We start from the raw sequence: 20,657 nt of genomic DNA, 5'->3' as shown, positions 1-20,657 counted from the left end.
ATATATATATATATATGAATTTTCAAAGATTGATATCAACTCTTTGACTCACTTATTCATATAATTTACCTAAATTATTCATTTTAAATGTTGTAGTTATGTTCCTGCATTTATTTTTATTTAGAAAAGAGTTTGAATTCAAGAATTTCATGAAATTATCATACTTTTCATAGCTAGGAGCCTAGGAATTCAATTCAATTAAAGTTTTCCTGTATCATCAAACCTCAGCTATCATGTATGATTGGAATAGGAAATTTACTTAAAAGATGATTTTTCAGGCTAACAGTTCTGGAAAGGTTCTTGATAGTTGTCTACTCCCCATAGCTTCTCTGATAGCCTTAGGTGCTACCTTGATGGCATAACCACATGAGAACTCAAGTTCTCCCACTCCTTTGTCAACCAAAACACTCTAATGTTATCCGTTTCATGTATTGTGGTTTTTTGTAAGATATTATTTGAAGGAAAGTTTCTTCATACAAGGAATGAAAAGGAAAAAGTTTGAAAACCAATGACCTACTCTAATTTCTTTACTTAAAAGAATTAGAAACTGAGTATCCAGAGAATTTAATGTCAACATAATATCATATGTTAGTGCTAAGGTAAGAATTTGGATTTTTTGATTCCTTGTCAATCTTGTCTCCCTGACATGTGACCATCATGATATGTAACCATGCATAATACCATATAGTTTTCCCAAGTAAATTTATATGTATTACCTAAAATTATATATGAAATAAGTACTATGAAATTACTATGAATAAAGAATGACTATTTGTTAAATTTCAGTTAAGATTAAATTTCAGTTGAGAGGGTTTTATTTAATGTAAAAAGTGCTTAAATGCATCTTATTTACTAATTTAAATCATTAACTTCAGTTTAATCTCTACAGAAGTGTTTTTGAGTGGTCAGGATCAATTTTAAATTCAGCTCCTATTTTGAATAAAAAAAGACTCATGACTGTTTCAGGGGAAATGATTTTGTAATATCCCACCTTGAATTTTTTTAATTGAATGAGATTGTATAAAAGAGCCTTTGGAATACCTAAACAGGTTAAATGTTTTAACATTTAAGCATCAAATGGAGGAGTTAATCTAACTTTTGGGAAACTAGTAAGATATTTACTTAAAATTCTATATACCAAACTTCCAAATATCTTTTTATCAGTAAGAGTAATTGTTTGAACTGAGTTAATCATTATTGCATCAAGTTAAATGATTATATTGTTCCTTTACAGGTTTGGATAAGTGAAGACAGTAACAGCATTGAAGCAGTGAACCAATGGAAAGAGACAATTGCAAATCCAGAAAAGGTTGTTACCAAGTGGCACAAATTAAATCCATCTTGACTTTACACATCAGTTTGGTGAAGAAACAACTTGATAGTCTATTAGAAGACATACAATTTCAATTTGCTAAAAAGTGTAATGAATTTTCAGATATCCAAAGTGAAGGGAATCCTTTAAAATAGTGTCCAAATATAATAAAATAAAAGCATAGTACTAAAAAGTCTATGAGAATATTAACTGTAGATAGGTATTTCTAAGCAATGTTTTTGGGTTTTTTTAAAGCTTTATCTGGATATCCAAAACCTAGTATATCAAGTTCCTGTTAGCACTTTTAGACATTTAGAAGACTTTCCCACTATTCTAGTACTAGAAATTATAGATTAGATCTTGTTTCCAATGTTCATCTCTTCCTATATATTTTGTCTTGGCAAAAATGAATTGAACCATTTCAACTACAGTATTTTCTGTATTTAGGAAATGTTTTTGCTCTGTGTTTATAATTTCTTACCTATATGGCATTATATTACCACTTTGTAAATGACTTATCACCAAGAAACTTCAGAAATAGAAAACTACACTTAGGAAAGAATAAATGAAAACACCAGAAGGCTAAGGTTTAATTGGAGACCCAGAATGTATGTATTTTACTATTTTCCTCCTTCAGATATTTTACTCTTTGTTTCATTTGGAGCTGAAATAAAAAGATCATCCATATGCTTCATCCTAATTAGCAGAATTAAATAGCAAATTCAGCATTTATGATAATCACTTTATTTTAGTTTTTAAATATAAATTATTTATTTCATAATCTATAATTTTAGAGTATTTTTTATGTTTTTTAATAACCATACCTGATGATGCTGTATAGCAAATAAGTATTTGCTGCAGGTTTCTTTCAGGTTTATATAAGAATTCAGTATATGAATATAACTTCAGCTTTAGTTGGCCATAAGAGCTGTGGCCGAAAAGAATGGTTTATTTGAGAAACAAATGACACTATCCCTAATGTTGGAAAACTTGACTTTCTCTTTGCTAATAAGTATGCCACAGACTCTGTGTCCTTGGTCTTCCATTTTTTTCTTTTTTACTTGGTCCTTCAAATGCCAAGAAATGGATGATGATATTTTAGGCCAGAAGTGTATCTTGCTATAATAGAAGCTTTCCTTTTTTATTCCAAGTCCTTTGTTCTATGTATCTCATTAAAAATCTTTCCAAATAAATAATTCTCTATAACAGTCAAGATTCCAGAAATTCAGCACAAGAACAGAATATTAAAACCTGTTAGAGAAAAGAAACAAATCGCCTATAAAAGAAAGCCCATCAGAATTACACCAGACTTCTCAACACAAACCCTTAAGGAGAGCTTGGAGTGAAGTGTTTCAAGCCCTAAAAGAAAACAACCTCCAACTCAGATTGATGTACCCCACAAAACTATCTTTCATAATTGATGGAGAAATAAAATACTTCCATGACAACAAACACCTGAAGAAATTCATGACCACCAAACCAGCACCCCAACATGTTTTGAAGAACATTCTAGAAAAAGATAACGAAGACTACAACTCCATGAATTCCAACAGAGTGAATCCACCAGAGAAGGCAAGTAATTAAACAGAGGGGAAAGAAAGGGAACCAACAACAGGAAAATAACATGACAAGGATAAGTCAATGCATATCAGTTGTGATCATCAATATAAATGGTCTCAATTCACCAATTGAAAAAAACAGACTGGCAGAATGAATCAAGAAACACATTTAACTCAAAAAGAAATTAATATATTGAAAGTCAAAGGATGGAAAACAATACTCCGTGTGACAGAAACCCAGAAAAAAGCACTGGTAGCTATTCTATTTGCAGAGAAAAGCTAAGATGGATCAAGAGAGACAAAGAAGGTTACTACATGCTTGCTAAGGGAACAGTCCAAGAGGAAGAGATAACAATCATAAATATAAATGTACCAAATACCACTGCACCCAACTATATAAAGCAAATATTAATAGACATGAAAAATCAAATAAGCACTAATACAGTTGTAATGGGGAACCTCAATACCCTACTGTCACAAATAGATGGATCAACTAGACAAAAAAGTAAACAGTTATCAGGAATGAACCAATTTTTTTACAAATGAACTTAGTTGATGTCTGCAGAGTGTTCCACCTCAACATCAAAATACATACTCTTCTCAGCTGCCTATAGGGCATTCTCCAAAATAGACCACATACTAGCTCATAGAACATGCTTAAGTAAATGCGAAGGAATTAAAATTATCCCATCCATATTATCAGACCATAATGCAATGAAATTGGAAATCAGTGGCAAAAAGAAATCACAAGAACTTCATAAACACATGGAAATTAACACCCTCCTGAATAGCCAGTAGGCCACAGGTGAAATTAAGGAAGAAATTAGACAATTTCTAAATTAAACGATAATGCCAGCACAACATAACAGAACTTATGGGACACAGTGAAAGCATCCCTATGAGGGAAATATATAGCAGTGAATTTCCATATCAGAAAAACAGCTACCTCAAATAAACAATCTGACATTGAACCTCAAGCTTCTAGAAAAAGAAGAGGAAGTCAAGCCCAAAACTCGTACGAGGGAGAAAATTATAAAGATCAGAGCAGAAATTAATGCAGTGGAAACTAAGAAAACAATACAATGAATCAAAGAGTTGGTTCTTTGAAAGATAAAATATACAAGCCTTTATCCAACCTTATAAAAGGAAAGAAAAAACTCAAATCCATCCAATTAGGAATGAAAAGGGTGAAATCTCAACAGATTCTTCAGGAAATCAGAAGATCAATACCTACTTCAAGAATTTGCACTCTAATCAGATGGAAAACAGAAGAAATGGACAGATTCCTAGATACATATGAATTATCAAAGCTGAATTGAGAAGATATAAAAATTTTAAACCCCATATTGTCAATGAAATTAAAAAGTAATTACAAAACCTACCAACAAAGAAAAGCCTAGGCCCTAACAGATTCACTGCTGAATTCTACAAGAAATTTAGAAAAGACCTAATACTGCTACTTCTCAGACTTTTTAATTGAAAGGGGAGCAGTACTCCCAAATTCATTCATGGAAGTAAGCATTATCTTGATTCCAAAACCAGAGAAGGAACCAACCAAAAAAAAAAAAGAGCTACAGTCCTATCTCCCTAATGAACATAGATTAAAAAAAAAAATCTATATTTTTTCATCTGGCAAACAATGCAGGAAATCACCAAGAAGATTATACATCCTGACCAAGTAGGACTCATCCCAAGGATGCAGGGATGGTTCAACATATGCAAATCAACAAATATAATGTACTATATTAACAGTGCCAAGGATAAAAACCATGTGATCATCTCAAGAGAGGCAGAAAAAGCAATTGACAAAGTTCAAGACCCATTCATGATAAAAACCCTGCAGAAAATTGGAATGCATGGTCTTTATCTCAGTCTGATAAAAAACCATCTGTGACAAACCAACAGCCAACATCATACTAAATGGACACAAACAGGAACTTTCACTCCAAAATCAGGAAGAAGACAAGGATGTCCACTGTCACCACTTTTATTCAGTATAGTTCTGGAAACAGCCAAAACAATTAGACAAGAGAAATAAAAAGAATAAGGATAGAAAAGGAAGAAATTAAACTATCATTATTTGCAGATGACATAGTACTATACATAGAAGACCCCAAAACTCCACCAAACGACTTGTAGATTAAATAACCATATTCAGTAGCATAGCTAGACACAAAGTCAACCCACAAAAATCAATAGCATTCCTGTACACAAAAAACAAACAGAAAAATTGGGAACACTACACCTTTCACAATAGCATCCAAAAAAATGAAATACCTAGGAATCAATCTACTGAAGGAAGTAAAAAAACCTTTACATGAAAAACTATAGTACTCTGAAAAAGGAGATCAAAGAGGGTATCAGAAAATGGGAAGATAGCCCTTGTTCTTGGTAGGAAGAACCAATATAGTGAAAATTGCCATACTCCCAAAATTGTTATACAGATTTAATGTAATCCCAATCAAAATACTATTAGCATACCTCACAGAACTAGAAAAAACAATCCTAAAATTCATTTGGAATCAGAAGAGACCTAGAATAGCATAAACAATTCTGGGCAACAAAGGCAAGGCAGGAGGCATCACAATCCCGGATTTGAAATTACACTAGAGGTACTGTGATGAAAACAGCATGGTACTGGCCAAAAGAAAAACAAAAAAACAGACCCAAGGATCAATGGAACAGAGTAGAAGATAAAGAAAAATTACAAACATATTCAGCCATCTTATCTTTGACAAAGGAGCCAAACACCTTCACTGGAAGAAAGATAACCTTTTTAATAAGTGTTGCTGGAAAAATTGGCTTTCTACATGGCAAAGATTAAAACGAGACCAGTATCTTTCAACATGCACTAAGCCAGAATAAAAATGGATCAAAATCTAAATATTAAAACTGAAACACTAAGTCTGTTGGAAGATAAAATAGGTAGAACTCTTGAAAACACTGGTGTAGGCAAAGACTTTATGAACAAAACCCCCATCACAGAGGACATATCACAAAGAATTAACAACTGGAATCTCATTAAAAAGCTTCTTCCCAGCAAAATAAACCACAAACAAAGTGAAGATGCAACCCACAGTGTGGGAAAAAATTTTTGCCAGTTCCTCAGACAAAGGAGTAATATCTAGAATATATAAAGAACTCAAAAAAAATCAGGCCCCCTCAAATTTAAAGATCCAATCCAAAAATGGGCATCCAAAATGAATGGACACTTCTCAGATAAAGAAGTAGAAACAGCAAATAAGTATATGAAAAATGTTCAACATCACTGGTAATTCAAGAGATGCAAATTAAAACAATGCTGAGATTCCATCTCCAGAAAGAATGGCTATTATCAAAAAATCAACCAATAACAAATGCTGTCAGGGTTGTGGGGGAAAAGGAACCCTTCTCCACTATTGGGAGTGTAGACTGTGCAACCACTGTGGAAATCAGTGTAGAAATTCCTCAAAAAACTAAAACTAGTTTCATTTGACTCAGCTATTCCCCTTCTTGATATCTTACCAAAAGAATTAAAAACATACCACAGTGATACAGGGACACCCATGTTTATAGCAGCACAATTTGTAATAGCTAAATCTTGGAAACAGCCCAAATGCCCATCAACTGATGAATGGATAAAGAAGATGTTTTATACAATGGAGTACTACTATACCATAAAGAAGGATAAGCTTGAGACATTTCTAGCTAAATGGATGGACTCTTAAGTGAGATAAATGGGACACACATGTTTAAGTACCACATGGTTTGTCTGTTGTGAGAAACAAGGTGAAAATAAGGACCAAGATGTATAATAGATATTGGGAAATGGAAAGAAAATGTTCAAAGGAGAAGGGGAACAAGTGAGGGGGAAGGGAGAAAGGAAAAGAACAAAATGAAATGAAGAAAAAGTGGCAATAAAGCTTTTGTAAATGAGGGGAAGGGTTAAAGGGAGGTGAGGGGATTGAGAAAAAAATCAAGATATGTACAGGTACAAATTTCATGATAAATATTATCAATATGTATATTTAAAATGTACCAATAAAATTAATTTTAAATAAGTAAATAATTCTCTTTCCTAGGTACCATCTCCTCAAACTACAAAGTATACATAATTTATATCCCCTGTGCTTTTGCCTAGACTCTGTGGTACCAGTGGTACTGAGAAGTATTCTTTGTCACTGCATTTTGAGATAGTATTTTTAAATTTGTGAAAAATTATTAGTAATCACATGGACTTTTAGAACAAATCATTTAGGTGGATTTTGAATTTTTGAGAGAAACCATTTGTGTTTTTTAAAAAGACTTTTTTTTTACAGTGCTTGTAAGCTTATTACAGCAAATTGATAGAAAGTTACAGAGATTTCTTATGTACCTCTTGCCAACCCTCTAGCCTTCTATAGTATCAACATCCTACACAAGAATAGTACATTTATTGCAACTGATAAACCTACATTGACACCTAAAGTCTGTGGTTACATTAGGGTTCTTTCTTGGTGTTATACATTCTGTCGTTTTTGATAAATGTATGATGACACACATCTACCATTCTAGTTAGTGTTAGAGTAATTTTATTTCCCTGAAAATCTTTTGCAAATGGAACCATTTTGCTAACTACCAAAGAATTAAGCCTATTTATTGGCTTTTAGATGATAAATAACTGGCTTTTTATTTTTTAAATACTGGAATTTTATTTTAGCTGTTTTCTGCATTCTATTAATGCTTTCACTTCCTAAACTTAATATATGTAGATACTGTATGTATTTAATTCCATTTTAATTATTTAATTCACAGTATTTTTCAGTATGTGTATAATATATAATTTGAGGGAAAACTATGCCTTCTTGGTTTCTTAAAATCCTAGATAAATCAATAAAAAGAAAACCTTTCATGTAAAAGATCTTTCAGGTAGAAAAGTATTGACAGAACTAAGATCCCAGATATTTTCATTTGTGTTTACTTAAGCCTTTTTCAGGTGAAGAGATACTGAATATAGCTGATGTTTTTATTGTTTCTTTGAAGCTTTGTGTGGAAATGTAAATAGAAACACACTCTCCGATTATAGGCACTTGTGAAAAAGAAAAAGTAGGAGTTGATAATTTTTAAAATGAGATACTATGCAAAAATCATTTCTTTTTTAATTTACCTAGACTTTTCTTGAACTTTATCCACTTGTAACAAGGAAAGGGGGCCAAAGTGATGCCCAGTGACCAAAGGAAACCATGGTGTAGGGGTCACACTGATAGCCAGTAGTTTGCACAGTGCTAATCCATGACAGAATATTTATTTATAAACTTTCAGATTAACACAATTAAATAGCTACAGCCCATGTCAAAATGTAGCATCACTATTTGGTTTTTATTTAGTTTTGTATGGTTTTTTTAAGCAGAACTCACTGAGAAACAACTAGTGAAGTATATCAGTTCCAACTTTTATCAAAGTATTGTGAAGAAACCAGTGGAATTCTGAACATATGTAATTGTGGTCTGGAGTAACCTAAACTGGAGTTCTGTTTAAGTATAATTACATGAATTTCTCTGATACTAATATATTCTACAGCTGTTGTAAGCTATATTTTCAGCAAAAATTGCCACTGTGTGTTTAACCAAATATTTGATTATTTATGAATGATTTCAGAAATTTGCAATAAATTTCAACTTTTCTTATCATGACAGTAATGGATATTTCAAAAATACGCATCTCTTTTCAGTGTATGGATATTTGTTTAGTGTTCCCTTAGGGTATACTGAGGAAAGTACAGGTGAAAAGTCCATATCTGATGGCTATAAGGACATTTTCTAATGTTCTCTTGGTGCATAATTCTTGTTCAGGATTAAGTTCAAATGCTTGCAATTTTAGCTGAAACACTGAGTTAAAAGAGTTATAAAAAAATGGGCCCAAATGAAGTACTATATCTATTTTGAAATACAGATTTAAGAGTTTAAGAGATATTAAGAGAGTTAATGTAGCCCTCGAAAACTGGATTTTGAGTGACAAATTTTCTGAAGGTGATTGCTGCCTACATTTTTAGTAATTTCCTAGTAGAAATTTTATTTAACTTCCTCTTCTTGGTATTTTAAGTTTTTAATCTAGAGTTCTATCATGTAATGGTGAACACTAAACTGAATTTTTCATCTGCTAAAAAATCTGATCTTTAAAAATAATGATTATAATCAATAACTACATTAAACCATGGTACTCTGATAATGGCAATAGGTATCTGGGAAGAAGTTTTATGTCTTCTTAGATGGTAAAAAGTCGCTAATTCCATGCAGAGCTAAGCTACTGAATGAGATATGTCTTAAATGATGGTACTTATTTAGTATTGTTTTTCATATTCTCATGCTGTAGATTAGCTTCTGGGTCATCATCCTTTAGTTTCTGAGGGAGAAGGATGATAATATCTATCCTTCATAATAAAAATAGATTCAGTTTAGCAGAAATAAATTTGGTTGACTGTGGCTCTAAATTGGCTTTTAGTTTAATTTCCAAGCCTTTCATCTTTCTTGATTAATGTATGGAGTTTTGATCAAGAAACAGCTAAAGTTTTAAATGACCCATTTTATATAATATATTTAATAATTAAATACTATAAGCTATCATTGTTTATACTGAGATTTTATATTTTAGTTGGGGAATAAAACCATACAAAGCAGAATTGTAGTGAAAAGCAGGATTTGAAGTATGAGTAAAATACTTTGGAGACTTAGAAGAATTAAATCCAGCTAAAGGAATTAGGAAAGGTTTGTTAGATCCTTAACCTGAAATACGCAAAACCAAGTCAGTTGGTACACTATTATACCTGATCACTCACTTTGCCTAACAGTCTTCCTATCTTTTGTCAGCTCTTTCACTAAAAAATAAATCTTATTTCCCTCCACTGTCTACTAATCTTTAATCCACCTGCCCCTTTCTGTACTCTTAGTAGGAATTCTTTCCTTATCACAATGAAAATATTGCATTCCTTCAACTATCTACTATCATATCTACAAGCTTATTTTTATCCTGGCCTCCTTATGTAGAAAAGCCAGTAAGTCTGAATTTTCTTGGCCTTTTCTGGGTTCCCATTCCACTTGTTAGGCCCATTCTCTTCTGTTCTTTGAGGCTGTCCTGCTGGATTCTTTGTATCATCATTCAGATCTCCTTGGTGCATGGCTATCTCAAAATTGGTTGGTGATGTGTTCAATGGAAAGAACCCTGAAGACATAGTTTTGGGGGTTAGTTTCCAGTATTGTTGAAAGAATGCATGGAATTGAAATGGACTGAATATTTATGCCCCTTCCATTCATATGTTGAAGTCCTGACCTCCAAAATAATGGTATTGGGAGGTGGACCTTTAGGAAATGCTCAGGTTATTAGGTTGCAGCCTTAACAAATGGGATTGATCCCCTTATAAAAGAGCTAAGAGTGACCACTTCTTCCATCTGCCATGTGAAAAGATAGCTGTTTGTGAGGAAGCATAACATCACCAGAAACTGATCTGCTGATCCCTTGATATTGAATTTCTTGGCCTCCACAACTGAGGAATGTTTGTTGTATTAAGCTACCCAGTTTATGTTATTTTTTATATCAGCTCAAAAGGATTAAGACAGAGACATTAGATAAAGCAGGAGACAATGCAGCATGCTACCCAAGGAAGTGTCTTTCCAGGTTCCCAAAGTCCCTTGGGGCATATACTCTATAGATGAGTCACATGTAGTCAGTGAAAATTTCTCCTGGCACCAGAAGCTCTTTTTTTCATTCTCATAGGAGTTTATTTCTCAGCATAGCATCTGTTAAGTCACTTATATTCAGACTTCTCTAGTCTTTTCTTTTTAAATATTCCTAGATCACTTTGTTCTAGATTCTGTCTTATCTGTTCTCCCCTTCATTTCTCATGAAATCTTAACAATTGCTTTTTATATTTTTCTTTGTTACTCATCAACTTTCTGAAAAATAAATCTCTTCTGTCCTGAAAACACTTCTTCCCTCAGTTTTCCTGTCATTATGCTCTGCTTATTGTCATCTTCCTGGTCCATTCCCTTTTGGCTCATCATAATGCCCTGACCTTTAAAAATTGGGAGTTCTTTAGGATTCAGCCCTAGTCCTAATGAGTGAAACCATAAAATGAGTCTGGTGGTGCATGCCTGTAATCCCAGAAATCTGGTAGGCTGAGGCAGGAGAATCACAAGTTCAAGCCCAGACTGGGCAATTTAGTGAGACACTGTCTCAAAAAAATAAAAAGTGATCTGGGAATGTAGTTCAGTACAAAGACTTGGGTTCAACCCCCAGTGCCATAGGAGGGGGAAAAAAATCCTCTACACAGTCTCTGAGCAACCTCACCCATTTTTGTGTCTACTAGCTAACACCTGTCAAATTTATATCTCTATCCAGATCTTGCTGTAACATCTTTGTTTAAGCATATTCTCAACCAAACTTCATTCCCATTTCTACCACAAATCTGGTCTTCATTTTTCCTTATCTGACTAAAAGGTTTATAAGGTGTCATCCACCTGGTTGATCATCCCAGAAACCTGGGAGTCACCTTGTCAGTGGAAAAACTTTTTCTATTTTCACAACATTTCTGACACCAAATGTGTGGATTTTCCAAACAATTCTCCAATTCTATGTTGACACTAACTGGGTGTCTTATAATTTAGCTTAATTACCTGAGATTAGCACAGACCCCATAGGTTAAGGGTTCAAGTTTCACAATATTGCTCCCTCCGCCATTTCATATGCTGATCACAAGTGGTGGGTCCCAAGGTCACCTACATTATCTCATTTGACTACAAACTGCAGCTTCCCTCTTCAGGTTTGTTAACTTGCCAGAAACAATTTATATACCAGTTTAGTATAAAGGATATGACTGGGGAAGAGCCAAATGGAAGCAATGCATAGGGCAAGTACAGGGGAAGAGTGTGGAACTTGTATGTCCCTTCAGGGTGCGCCATCCTCCCAGCCCCTCTCTATGTTCACCAACCCAAAAGCTCTCTGAACTCCTGTAGTTAGGACTTTTATGAAGGCTTTGTTGGATAGGCATGCGACTAAATCACTGGGCATTGGTAATTGAACTCAATCTCTAGTCCCTCTCCTTTTTCCAGAGGTTAGAAGATGGGACTTCAAGTTCCAAACCTCAAAATCATGAGGTTGGTTACTCTGGCAAACAATCCTTCATCCTTAGGGGACTTCCAAAAGTTGTCTCATTAATATATACTCTGTTGTGAGGGGCTGGGGATTTAGCTCAGTGGTTCCGCCTCCTGCCTCGAAAGCCCAAGGTCCAGAGTTCGATCCCCGGTACCCAAACAAACAAACAAACAAAATATATATATATATCCACACAGTTGTGGTTGAAAGGAGCTTGTTATGAATAACCCAAGATTCTCCTTTCACCTTAATTGCTCCGAGGCTATTTTAGGAACTGGAGACAAAAACCCAATATGCAAAAGATATCACTAAAAATTTCAAGCATTTTAGGAGTTCTGTACCACTAACCAAGGGCAAGATATATATATATATATACACACACACACACACACATATATATATACATGTATATTATATATATACATGTATATTATATATAATGTATATTTTATATATATATATACACACACACATATATATGGCTATAACTTCGCTGTTCAAAAACAGTATGTCCCACATGGATACTATACTTTCCCTATATATGGTCTTTCTGACTCCTTTTTATTCTGTTCAGTTTATTCTTTACTCAGCAGCCAGAGTGAGTTTGTTTGTTTGTCAGTACTGAGAATCAGACCCGGGGCCTTTGGTCTACCCTTAAACTACATCTCCATCCCTTCTATAAATTTTATTTTGATAAAGGAACTTGCTAAGTTGTGCAGGCTAGCCTAAACTTCCTCCTGCCTCAGCCTCCCAAGTAGTTGGGATTACAGGCCTGTGCCACTATCATGTCTGGTGATATTCTTTAAATGCAAATTTGATTGTCACACCTTAGAGACCGTTGCATTTGATCTGCAGTTCAAAATCCTTAACGTAGGCAACAAAGCCCTTGTTGAGTAGGACAACTTTCCTTTCACCTTCTTAGGTTCATTGCTAGAAGACTTAGGTTCATTCTAACAAATGGTAGATTCACAAGAGAAAAGACATACAGCTTTTATTAATATTTACATGTATGTGAGTTTACAAAAAAAATGAGGCTTTAAGAGGCAATTCCATTTTGGGGTTTAATATACCTTTTAAGTAAGAGGAAAGGAAAGTTGAGCTTAAGGGATGACAAACTGTAGAGAAGTACCAGGAGATATAGGGGAACTAATGGAAAATAAATGCTATTTTGATTAGGCCTGTTTATGCAAACTTATCTTGATATCAATCCTCAGTCTCTCTTCTCAGGTGATAAGAGCCACTTTCTTCCTGGTGTGGGGAGAGGATGAGAGCACACCTTTATAAAGGGTGATTTATACCCTGCTTTTTTAAGGCAGATGAGGGAGGAGGACAGAGAACTCTTCCTACATATATTGTCAATTACCCTTAGCTCAAAATCCTTATGCCAAAGTAGCATATTGTGAGGTGTCATATCCTGATCCCCTTCAGCCTATTGTGTTGTAAGGAGTAATTGAATTACTTTTAATTTTTGGTCAAAGATCAGAAGCAGACATGGAGTAATACCACAAAAAAAAAAAAAAGATTCTTATTTTTTCCCCCATTACCTGTGGGGGAAAAAATAAGAACCAAGATACGTCATGTACAGGTACAAGCACCCAATGATAAATGCAAATGTATTGTAAACCTAAAATGTACCAATAAATGAATTTAAGAAAAAAAAATACAAAAATGAAAGACATGTGCTCACTTCAGCAACACATATCCAAAATGAAAGACATTATATTCATAGGTCCTAAGAGAGGGAGGCATGTTATATCACACAGAGGGGCATATAAAAGGTACCCTCAGGAAAGAGGCTCAACCAAGCAGAGAGGCTGTATGGAGAAAGGAGCTCGGGGAAGGCTGGAAGGCAAGTGCCTTTGTTGGGAGGTCAGTGTTGAGTACACATGCAAAAGGAATAATGGGATTCCACTGGTGTCCTTAAATGTCACTAGGTCACAGGGTGGCAAAAAGAGAGACTTGTGGCAGGGACCAGCCTTATCACACTGGTGACGTTTGGTTGCCTGGGCAAGGTGTTAGGAAAGGAGAACATTTAAACAATTTATAATACTCTTGCAAAGTGAGTTCTGCCTTCTGTTCCAGCCTCATTTTGAACTATTCTTTTTAGTTCCACTAATTTTTTTTAATCTTATGGAAAACAATACAGACCTAGCTTCTCTGAGATTTTCATGCATGCTCTTTCATCTTTGTGGAATAGTTTCCCTCCTCACTCTTCCCTCTTTTAAATTCCATTGCTTTTAGGTACCAACTTAAGTGTCTATTCCTCCAGAAAAGCTCTTTTCTACTTTTCAAGTAATATTTGATCCTATTTTCAATACACTTTATAATTTTCCTTTGTAGTTCTGTTCACAATTGTGGTAGAATAGTTACTTATAAAACTTTTGATTAATGTCCCTCCTTCTATATTGTATTTGCATAAAACCAGGGTCTTGTTTATTGCTGCATTCTTGACCCTAACATAGTATCTGACCCATAAGAGTTACATAGTCAATATTTGTTTCCACTTGTTTAACTGATTGGCAGTATTCGGGATATTAGGGCTATAACAGTAAACAAATAGAAAAAAATGAACACAGATTTTATGCCTCAGTAAAGTGGGTAAAGGCCAATATCTTCTTTTAAAAGCCAATATACTGCTGTGTTACACATTATTACATTTACTTTTTAAATTTATTGATAAATTTCTTAATCATAAAGAAGAGAAATGTAATAGTCTCATATCTCTTTAATATGTATCAGGCTTAGAAAAAAGTCTATTATTTTAAAGTGTTTATAACGTAATTAATGGTAAAGTTAGTAGTAGATTGCTGAGTTCATCAAATTTTATATTATTATATTAGTAGATTAATATGTATCAACCAACCACAAAAAAATTGTGTTCATTTATTTAAAATCTTACCAGTCCTAGGCCAGAGGACCTGCTCTGGGGCCCAAAAACTCAGCTCCAGTTGCTTTGCCCCGAAGACCAAATGGTAAATAATTATGAAAATGAAGAAAGAAACTTTAATCAGTATAGCTATATTGGGAAAACAAGGGGACCAGTGCCTTTGGGGATGCTGACATGAGCTCCCAGATTATCTACACAAGGCAGAAAAGCAGTCTTGGTCAAACTGTGATCTGGTTGATCATCTCAGGATTGGCCAGGTGGGGCCTTTGTCCACAGTAATAAGAAAGTTGCTGTTGCTTGGGGGTTGTTTCAACTCAACACAAGGTGTCTACCCATCAGACCTGTTGTTTCAGAATCCAAAATGACTCCAAGAGATAATGATTCAAATCAATGGAGATGTGAAATGGAGGCAGAGAATGCCAAGTTTTTAATCCTGATTTTAGTAAGTCATTGGATTTTTGCAAGGTAGAGTGAAGAGTCAGTGTTTTTTACAAAAGCATCCTCTAAAGTCCTTGTTTAAAAAAATCCTTTTAAAAAAATGGGAATGAGTTAAATTTGATTCCTGTACAAAATAGGAAGGATAAGATTGTGTCCACCTTTAAAAATTTAAGATGTATATAGCCTATGTAAATTGAAGGAGCCCTAAATAAGGAGTTATTTACTAGCCTAAGCAGGATTAACAAGATTTCTGTGGGAAAGTAGATACTGGAAGATCAGTGAGATGATTGTTTTATTCCTGGAAGGACAGAATGAGAATTTTGGAGACCTTTCCTGATAATAATTTTTTAAAGGGATTCGGGGAAGAAATTGAGAAAGGTATCTCAGGGAAGAGAAACAAGTCTGTGCACATCTCAATACTAAGGACAATTTTCTTTCCCATCTTTATCTAGGAGAACAGATAAGTCTGGAGATAAGGAAGGTAGGAAAGATTGCTGAGTAATGTTATCTAAATCATAATGAAAGAGAAACCATTTTCAGAACAGAGTAGCACCCACAAAGAGGCTGTAAAAAGAAGGAAAATGTATTGAGAATATTTAAGGATGGAAAAGTAGGAAGGTAAGTGTGCATTTGACTTTTCAAATAATATTTGATCCTATATTCAATATAATTTATAACCTTTATAACTTTTATCACAATTGTGCTTGAATTGTTAGTTGCAGAATTAATGTCTCTTCTTCTACACTGCATTTGCATTAAAGCAGCATTCTTTTGAATTTCTCCATCACTTTTTCCTTATACATAAACTTACATGCTTCCCAATACTATATACTTTTTATATAAGATACCCCATTATATTATGACACCTTGTCGCAACTCAGATTTCCTTCAGAGAAGTGTGTACAAAATTTTTATATTGTTTTTAATCTCTCTTCCATAACTCTATCCTTCCTTCTTCCCTCTCTCCTAATAATTGCTCAGCTTTTACTTTCTTTATTGAAAATCTGAAAGCCATTTTAGTCTATGATAATAAAATCATTTACTCATATGCCCAGGGGGAAAAACTTAAGAATCCTATGGCATAAATGCCCAGATAACTAGAATGTAGGTATATTTATTCAACAAATATTTATTGGGTAGCTGTATCACTGGCTAGTGTGGGTCCTTGTTTTAATTTCAGAAATTAAAACTAAGGCAATAGCATGAATTTACCAGCAGCAGCTTTATTTATTTATTTTTTTTCCGGCAGCAGCTTTAATTGAGAAGGAAGAGAACATGGGAAGGGACTTAAGCTTGAGGACAAAAAGAGCTGAAGGGGGTATAGCTCTGATGGAGATCTGATAGCCTGTGAACAGAGGAATAAGGCCAGTTTTTATGGTGCTGCTGAGGTGGTGTTATGGCTTGTTTTTAGATGTCCCCTCAAAGCCTCATGTGGTCATAGGTGGGGTTTTTCAGAGGTGGCTGAATTTAGAGTGTGTGATTGATTCATGGTGCAATGCTAGGATTAAGGGTGGTTAGTTACTAAATCAGTCCACTGATTGGTTTGATGCCATCCTAATCCCAGTAGCCTGGATACAATATAAGGAACAGAAAAAGGCTTGTCTTGTCCCTTGTTTGCTTTGCTACCTTCTGCCCACCATGACCTGTTTCTCTTTGATGCCTGTCTGCCATGCCACCCTGCCATGCAACCAGCTGATGATGGACTGAAACTTCTACAAACTGTGAACTGAATAAACCTTTCCTCCTTTAACTTTGGGTGTCTAGTATTTTGTCTTAGCATGAGTAAAACTAAGACAGGTACATTAGAGTCTGTTTGATCATTATCTCAGTTCTGATTTTCATCTTATAAGTCTTTATGGCTTGAGGGGAAAATCCAGTTTCTATGAGATGTTTGGGGATAGTCTCAGTTTTACAGAGGTTCTGCTGGAAGCTAAGGTGACTGCAGGTTCAAGACAATAATGAGACTTCTAGGTGCCCGGCGGGGGAAGTGGGGAGCTGGTAGTTGAATGTCCCTGCACATCTCAGATCTTGGTGTCCTCAATCTTGAATAAACCACATATTACTAGTTTTTATACAGACATTCCCTAAATGATTAATCTGCCTACATGCAGAGCTGATCAGGGATCTGATCCAAGGTTTTAAAGTAGTAAAGGAGACAGACATAAAATGAAGGCAGAGATGCCAAGCTTTGTCCTGTTTTTAATTACCCACTGTGCATCCATAGGCTTAAGTAACTTTTTCAGCAAAAGCAGCTTTTTAAGACCTGGACTGCTTCTAAAGAAAATACAAATCATGCTTTGAAAGACTAATAAGGATCTGGGAGTTTGTTTGTCCTCTGTCCCTCTGTGGTGATGCTCTGCTGGTTTGTTCTTGGAGATGCTATGGCAAAATCACCTTGGCTTAAATGATGCACCTGGCTTTCAAGGACAATAGGATTATTTGGGAGGATAAGCAGGTAGAGAAAAGCACATACGATGCTTTTAACAGGTAATGAGTTAATGTCCAGGAATACACCTACCTTTTGTCTCCATAGTGGTCTCTAATTATCTCCACCACCTTGTGCCACTCATTTCCAGTGCAAGGGATATAGCACTAAACACAACAGAACAAAAATTGTCCTCGTATATTGTAGTGAATACATCCAGACACATAATATTTCCAAATAAAATCATGGGTTTTATGCAATAAGTGAGCAAAGAGACCAGAAAATATATAGTTGGCCTTTCTGTGTGATGGTTTTGTATGCTAATTTTCATTGTTTAATCTTCTTTGATATAACTTCAAATGCTTCTGTTAATAACATACTAATGAGTTATTATCTAGCAGTCTTTTTTATTTTCACTAGAGGGTACATTCAAAATATTATTTTTCCTGTGTTACTCTTTGAGTTAAAATGAGAATTACATATATATCAAAAAGTTATTTGCTTAAAAAGAACCACCTCAGAATTCTTAACATAGGGGTATATTGTGATTATTTTAAGTATAGAACACTTGCAAGTCAGTTTTTATCCTGGTTACCTGTATGGTTGGGTTTTGTTGGCTTTAAAAGATGGTGGAGATGATGTTGATTTTTAAATTTTATTTTTCTAAAAAAGACAACAAACATTTTTGGGTTGTAGGATATTTTTAGAGTGATGTGAGAACACCAAAGAGAAAATATGTGCAGTTTTCTGCATTTGGTTTTGTATGTACATACACCCGGACAGACAATGCACATCCCCTTTAGCTTGTAGAATTAGGAAAATAACATCTGTTTTCTTAATAGTGACAAGAAAAATTATTAACAGGATTGGATGAGTGATGGAAACATTATGACAGATTTGACTATGGTCAAATTTGTTTCTTTTCCTGGTCCAGAAAAAACTAAGTTTGAGAAATAACACAAGGGTAAAGTTTTCCCTTTCCTAATTCAGAAGAAAAATTGCAGAAACAACAAAATGGTAATATGTTTGGAATGACATCTTTGGTTTTTGGATTAGATTACATGTGATTCAAAAAAACAGGATCTTCTTATTATAGCTAGCATTCTCTCTGTACTATGTAGATAATAATAGATTTGCTAAAGGTTTCTGTTCTTGGTTCCTTCTAGAAAGCTGAGAGAGATTTTTTAAATTAGACATATAAATAAAATAATCATTCTTGATCTTTTTCCTTTCCCACTATATCTGAGGGGTTTGAACACTTCCATCACCAATAATGAGTCATGGTGGCAATACTTTTTATCTGAGGTGTGAATCCTGAAAAAAAAATACACTAGGTTTGACTTTTGAGAATTATTGAAATAGGTAAAGTTCATAGACATACCTAAGCTATGTAGTTTCCTTTTCAGGTAACTCACACATTAAAATGCAGTTTATTCTTTTGAATTTCTCCTTCACTGTTTATTTATTAATATTATTTTCCCAACATTTTCTGTGCCCCATGAGTGAGTAAATGAACTAGGTATAGTTATTTTATTTTTTAAATCAGTATGTTGGAAGATATTAATCTCTTAGTATTTGGACCATATTTGGAAAAAAAATGGTTTAATAACAGAAGCTGTTCCTTGGCACAGTAGAAATAACAATTCTTTTCAGGGCCCTATTTGATGCTGTTGCCTACTATGGGGCAGTAGATAACTGTTGTTTGAGAGTAGATGACTGCTGTTTGAGAAGGGAAGTAGAAATAATTTGGGGAGACCATTTCTCCTTTGATGCTTCACTCAAGCGAAATCTGAGTGAAATCTGGGTCTAGTTTTTCAAGGCATGAATTTTAATTTTGTCAGGCCACTAATAAATTAAAGGAATTGGCTCAGCTAACAAAACTTTTTGAAGTCTGATGTACAAACTATAATACCAGTTTACTAATTTATAAGCAGAAGATGGTCCCTTCCAATGACAGAAATATTTATGTCTATCTTAACAAAACCTCTGTTTTGTGTCAGGGCAAGCATGAAATTGAATTTTAGAAAGCCAGGTAACTGGAGAGCATAAAATCAAATAAAGGGAAAGGGATCATAGAGGCATCATCCAGGCTGTAGTGCAACCAATGTAACATCCTGCCCCAAGCAGAAGCCTGCTGAAGAGCCTTCACATTAGATGCCCATATTTAGAGTCTTTCTCCAGAAGAATACAAAGCCCTCACGGTGTGTTCTGCCCATTTGACCTTCTCTTCTGCTATATTTCATTCTAACTATCCCTACCTGTTTATATAGTTTTGGACAGGCAAGTTATTTAATTGATGAGATTTCAGTGTGCTAAGTTATAATCAAATTTTATGATGTCTCCCAGTCATTCTACATGGGTCATTTTAAGTGCAGTTTTAAGAATTCTCTCCACTCTGGTAATAAATATATGTCTGAAGTCTCTGTGTTTGTAATTTTTTATTAATAGTACTTGAAGTATTTGATGCAATTGATTATTACTTCCTTAACACTTTTCTTCACTTCTGAGGAAGTTAGTTTGCAGAGTTGGAGGTCCTTTTTACTGTAGTAGCTGGGTTAAAAAATATGATATTGTCATTCAATGCATAAGGAAGTTAGGGTTTTAATTGTTGGTTGGTAAGTGTATTAATCAGCTTTTGTTGCTGGTACAGAATATCTGACATATACAACTTAAGGAAAAGTTTATTTTGAGTCACAGTTTCAGAGATCTCAGGCCATGGTTGGCTAGCTCCGAGGCAGAAACACCACCATAGAAGGGAATTACGGGAGAAAGCTGCTCACTTTATGGTAGCCAGGAAGCAGAGAGAGTAGGAAAGAGCCAGAAAGAGAGGAAAGAAACCAAAGACAAGGATATACCTTTCCAGGTTATGCCCCTAGGGGCCTGTTTCCTCCAACCAGGACCCACTTCCTAACAGCACATTCAGCTATGAAC

The 20,657-nt window shown here is 34.6% G+C and overlaps 1 protein-coding gene across 4 annotated transcripts in view; it reads left to right on the top strand.

Annotated features, from left to right (window-relative positions):
• Nucleotides 1-20,657, top strand: part of Tc2n (tandem C2 domains, nuclear) — a 66,724-nt gene that overhangs the window by 32,760 nt on the left and 13,307 nt on the right. For 2 of the 4 annotated variants that reach the window (XM_004837060.4, XM_087195487.1), the window contains exon 12: nucleotides 1,235-6,802. In XM_004837060.4, coding sequence (XP_004837117.1) covers nucleotides 1,235-1,345 — 111 coding nt within the window. In that variant the 3' untranslated portion in view covers nucleotides 1,346-6,802. Of the gene's footprint in view, nucleotides 1-1,234; nucleotides 6,803-15,753; nucleotides 17,052-20,657 lie in introns of those variants that run through there. The other 2 variants (XM_087195489.1, XM_087195488.1) reach the window with 2 other exon arrangements.

The sequence above is a fragment of the Heterocephalus glaber genome, unplaced genomic scaffold, assembly GCF_053883595.1.
Source record: "Heterocephalus glaber isolate CG9 unplaced genomic scaffold, H.glaber_assembly_v1.0 deba00001608, whole genome shotgun sequence".
Classification (NCBI taxonomy): Eukaryota; Metazoa; Chordata; class Mammalia; order Rodentia; family Bathyergidae; genus Heterocephalus; species Heterocephalus glaber.
Note: the sequence above shows the minus strand (reverse complement) of the source record. Positions and strands in the feature narration are given on the sequence as shown.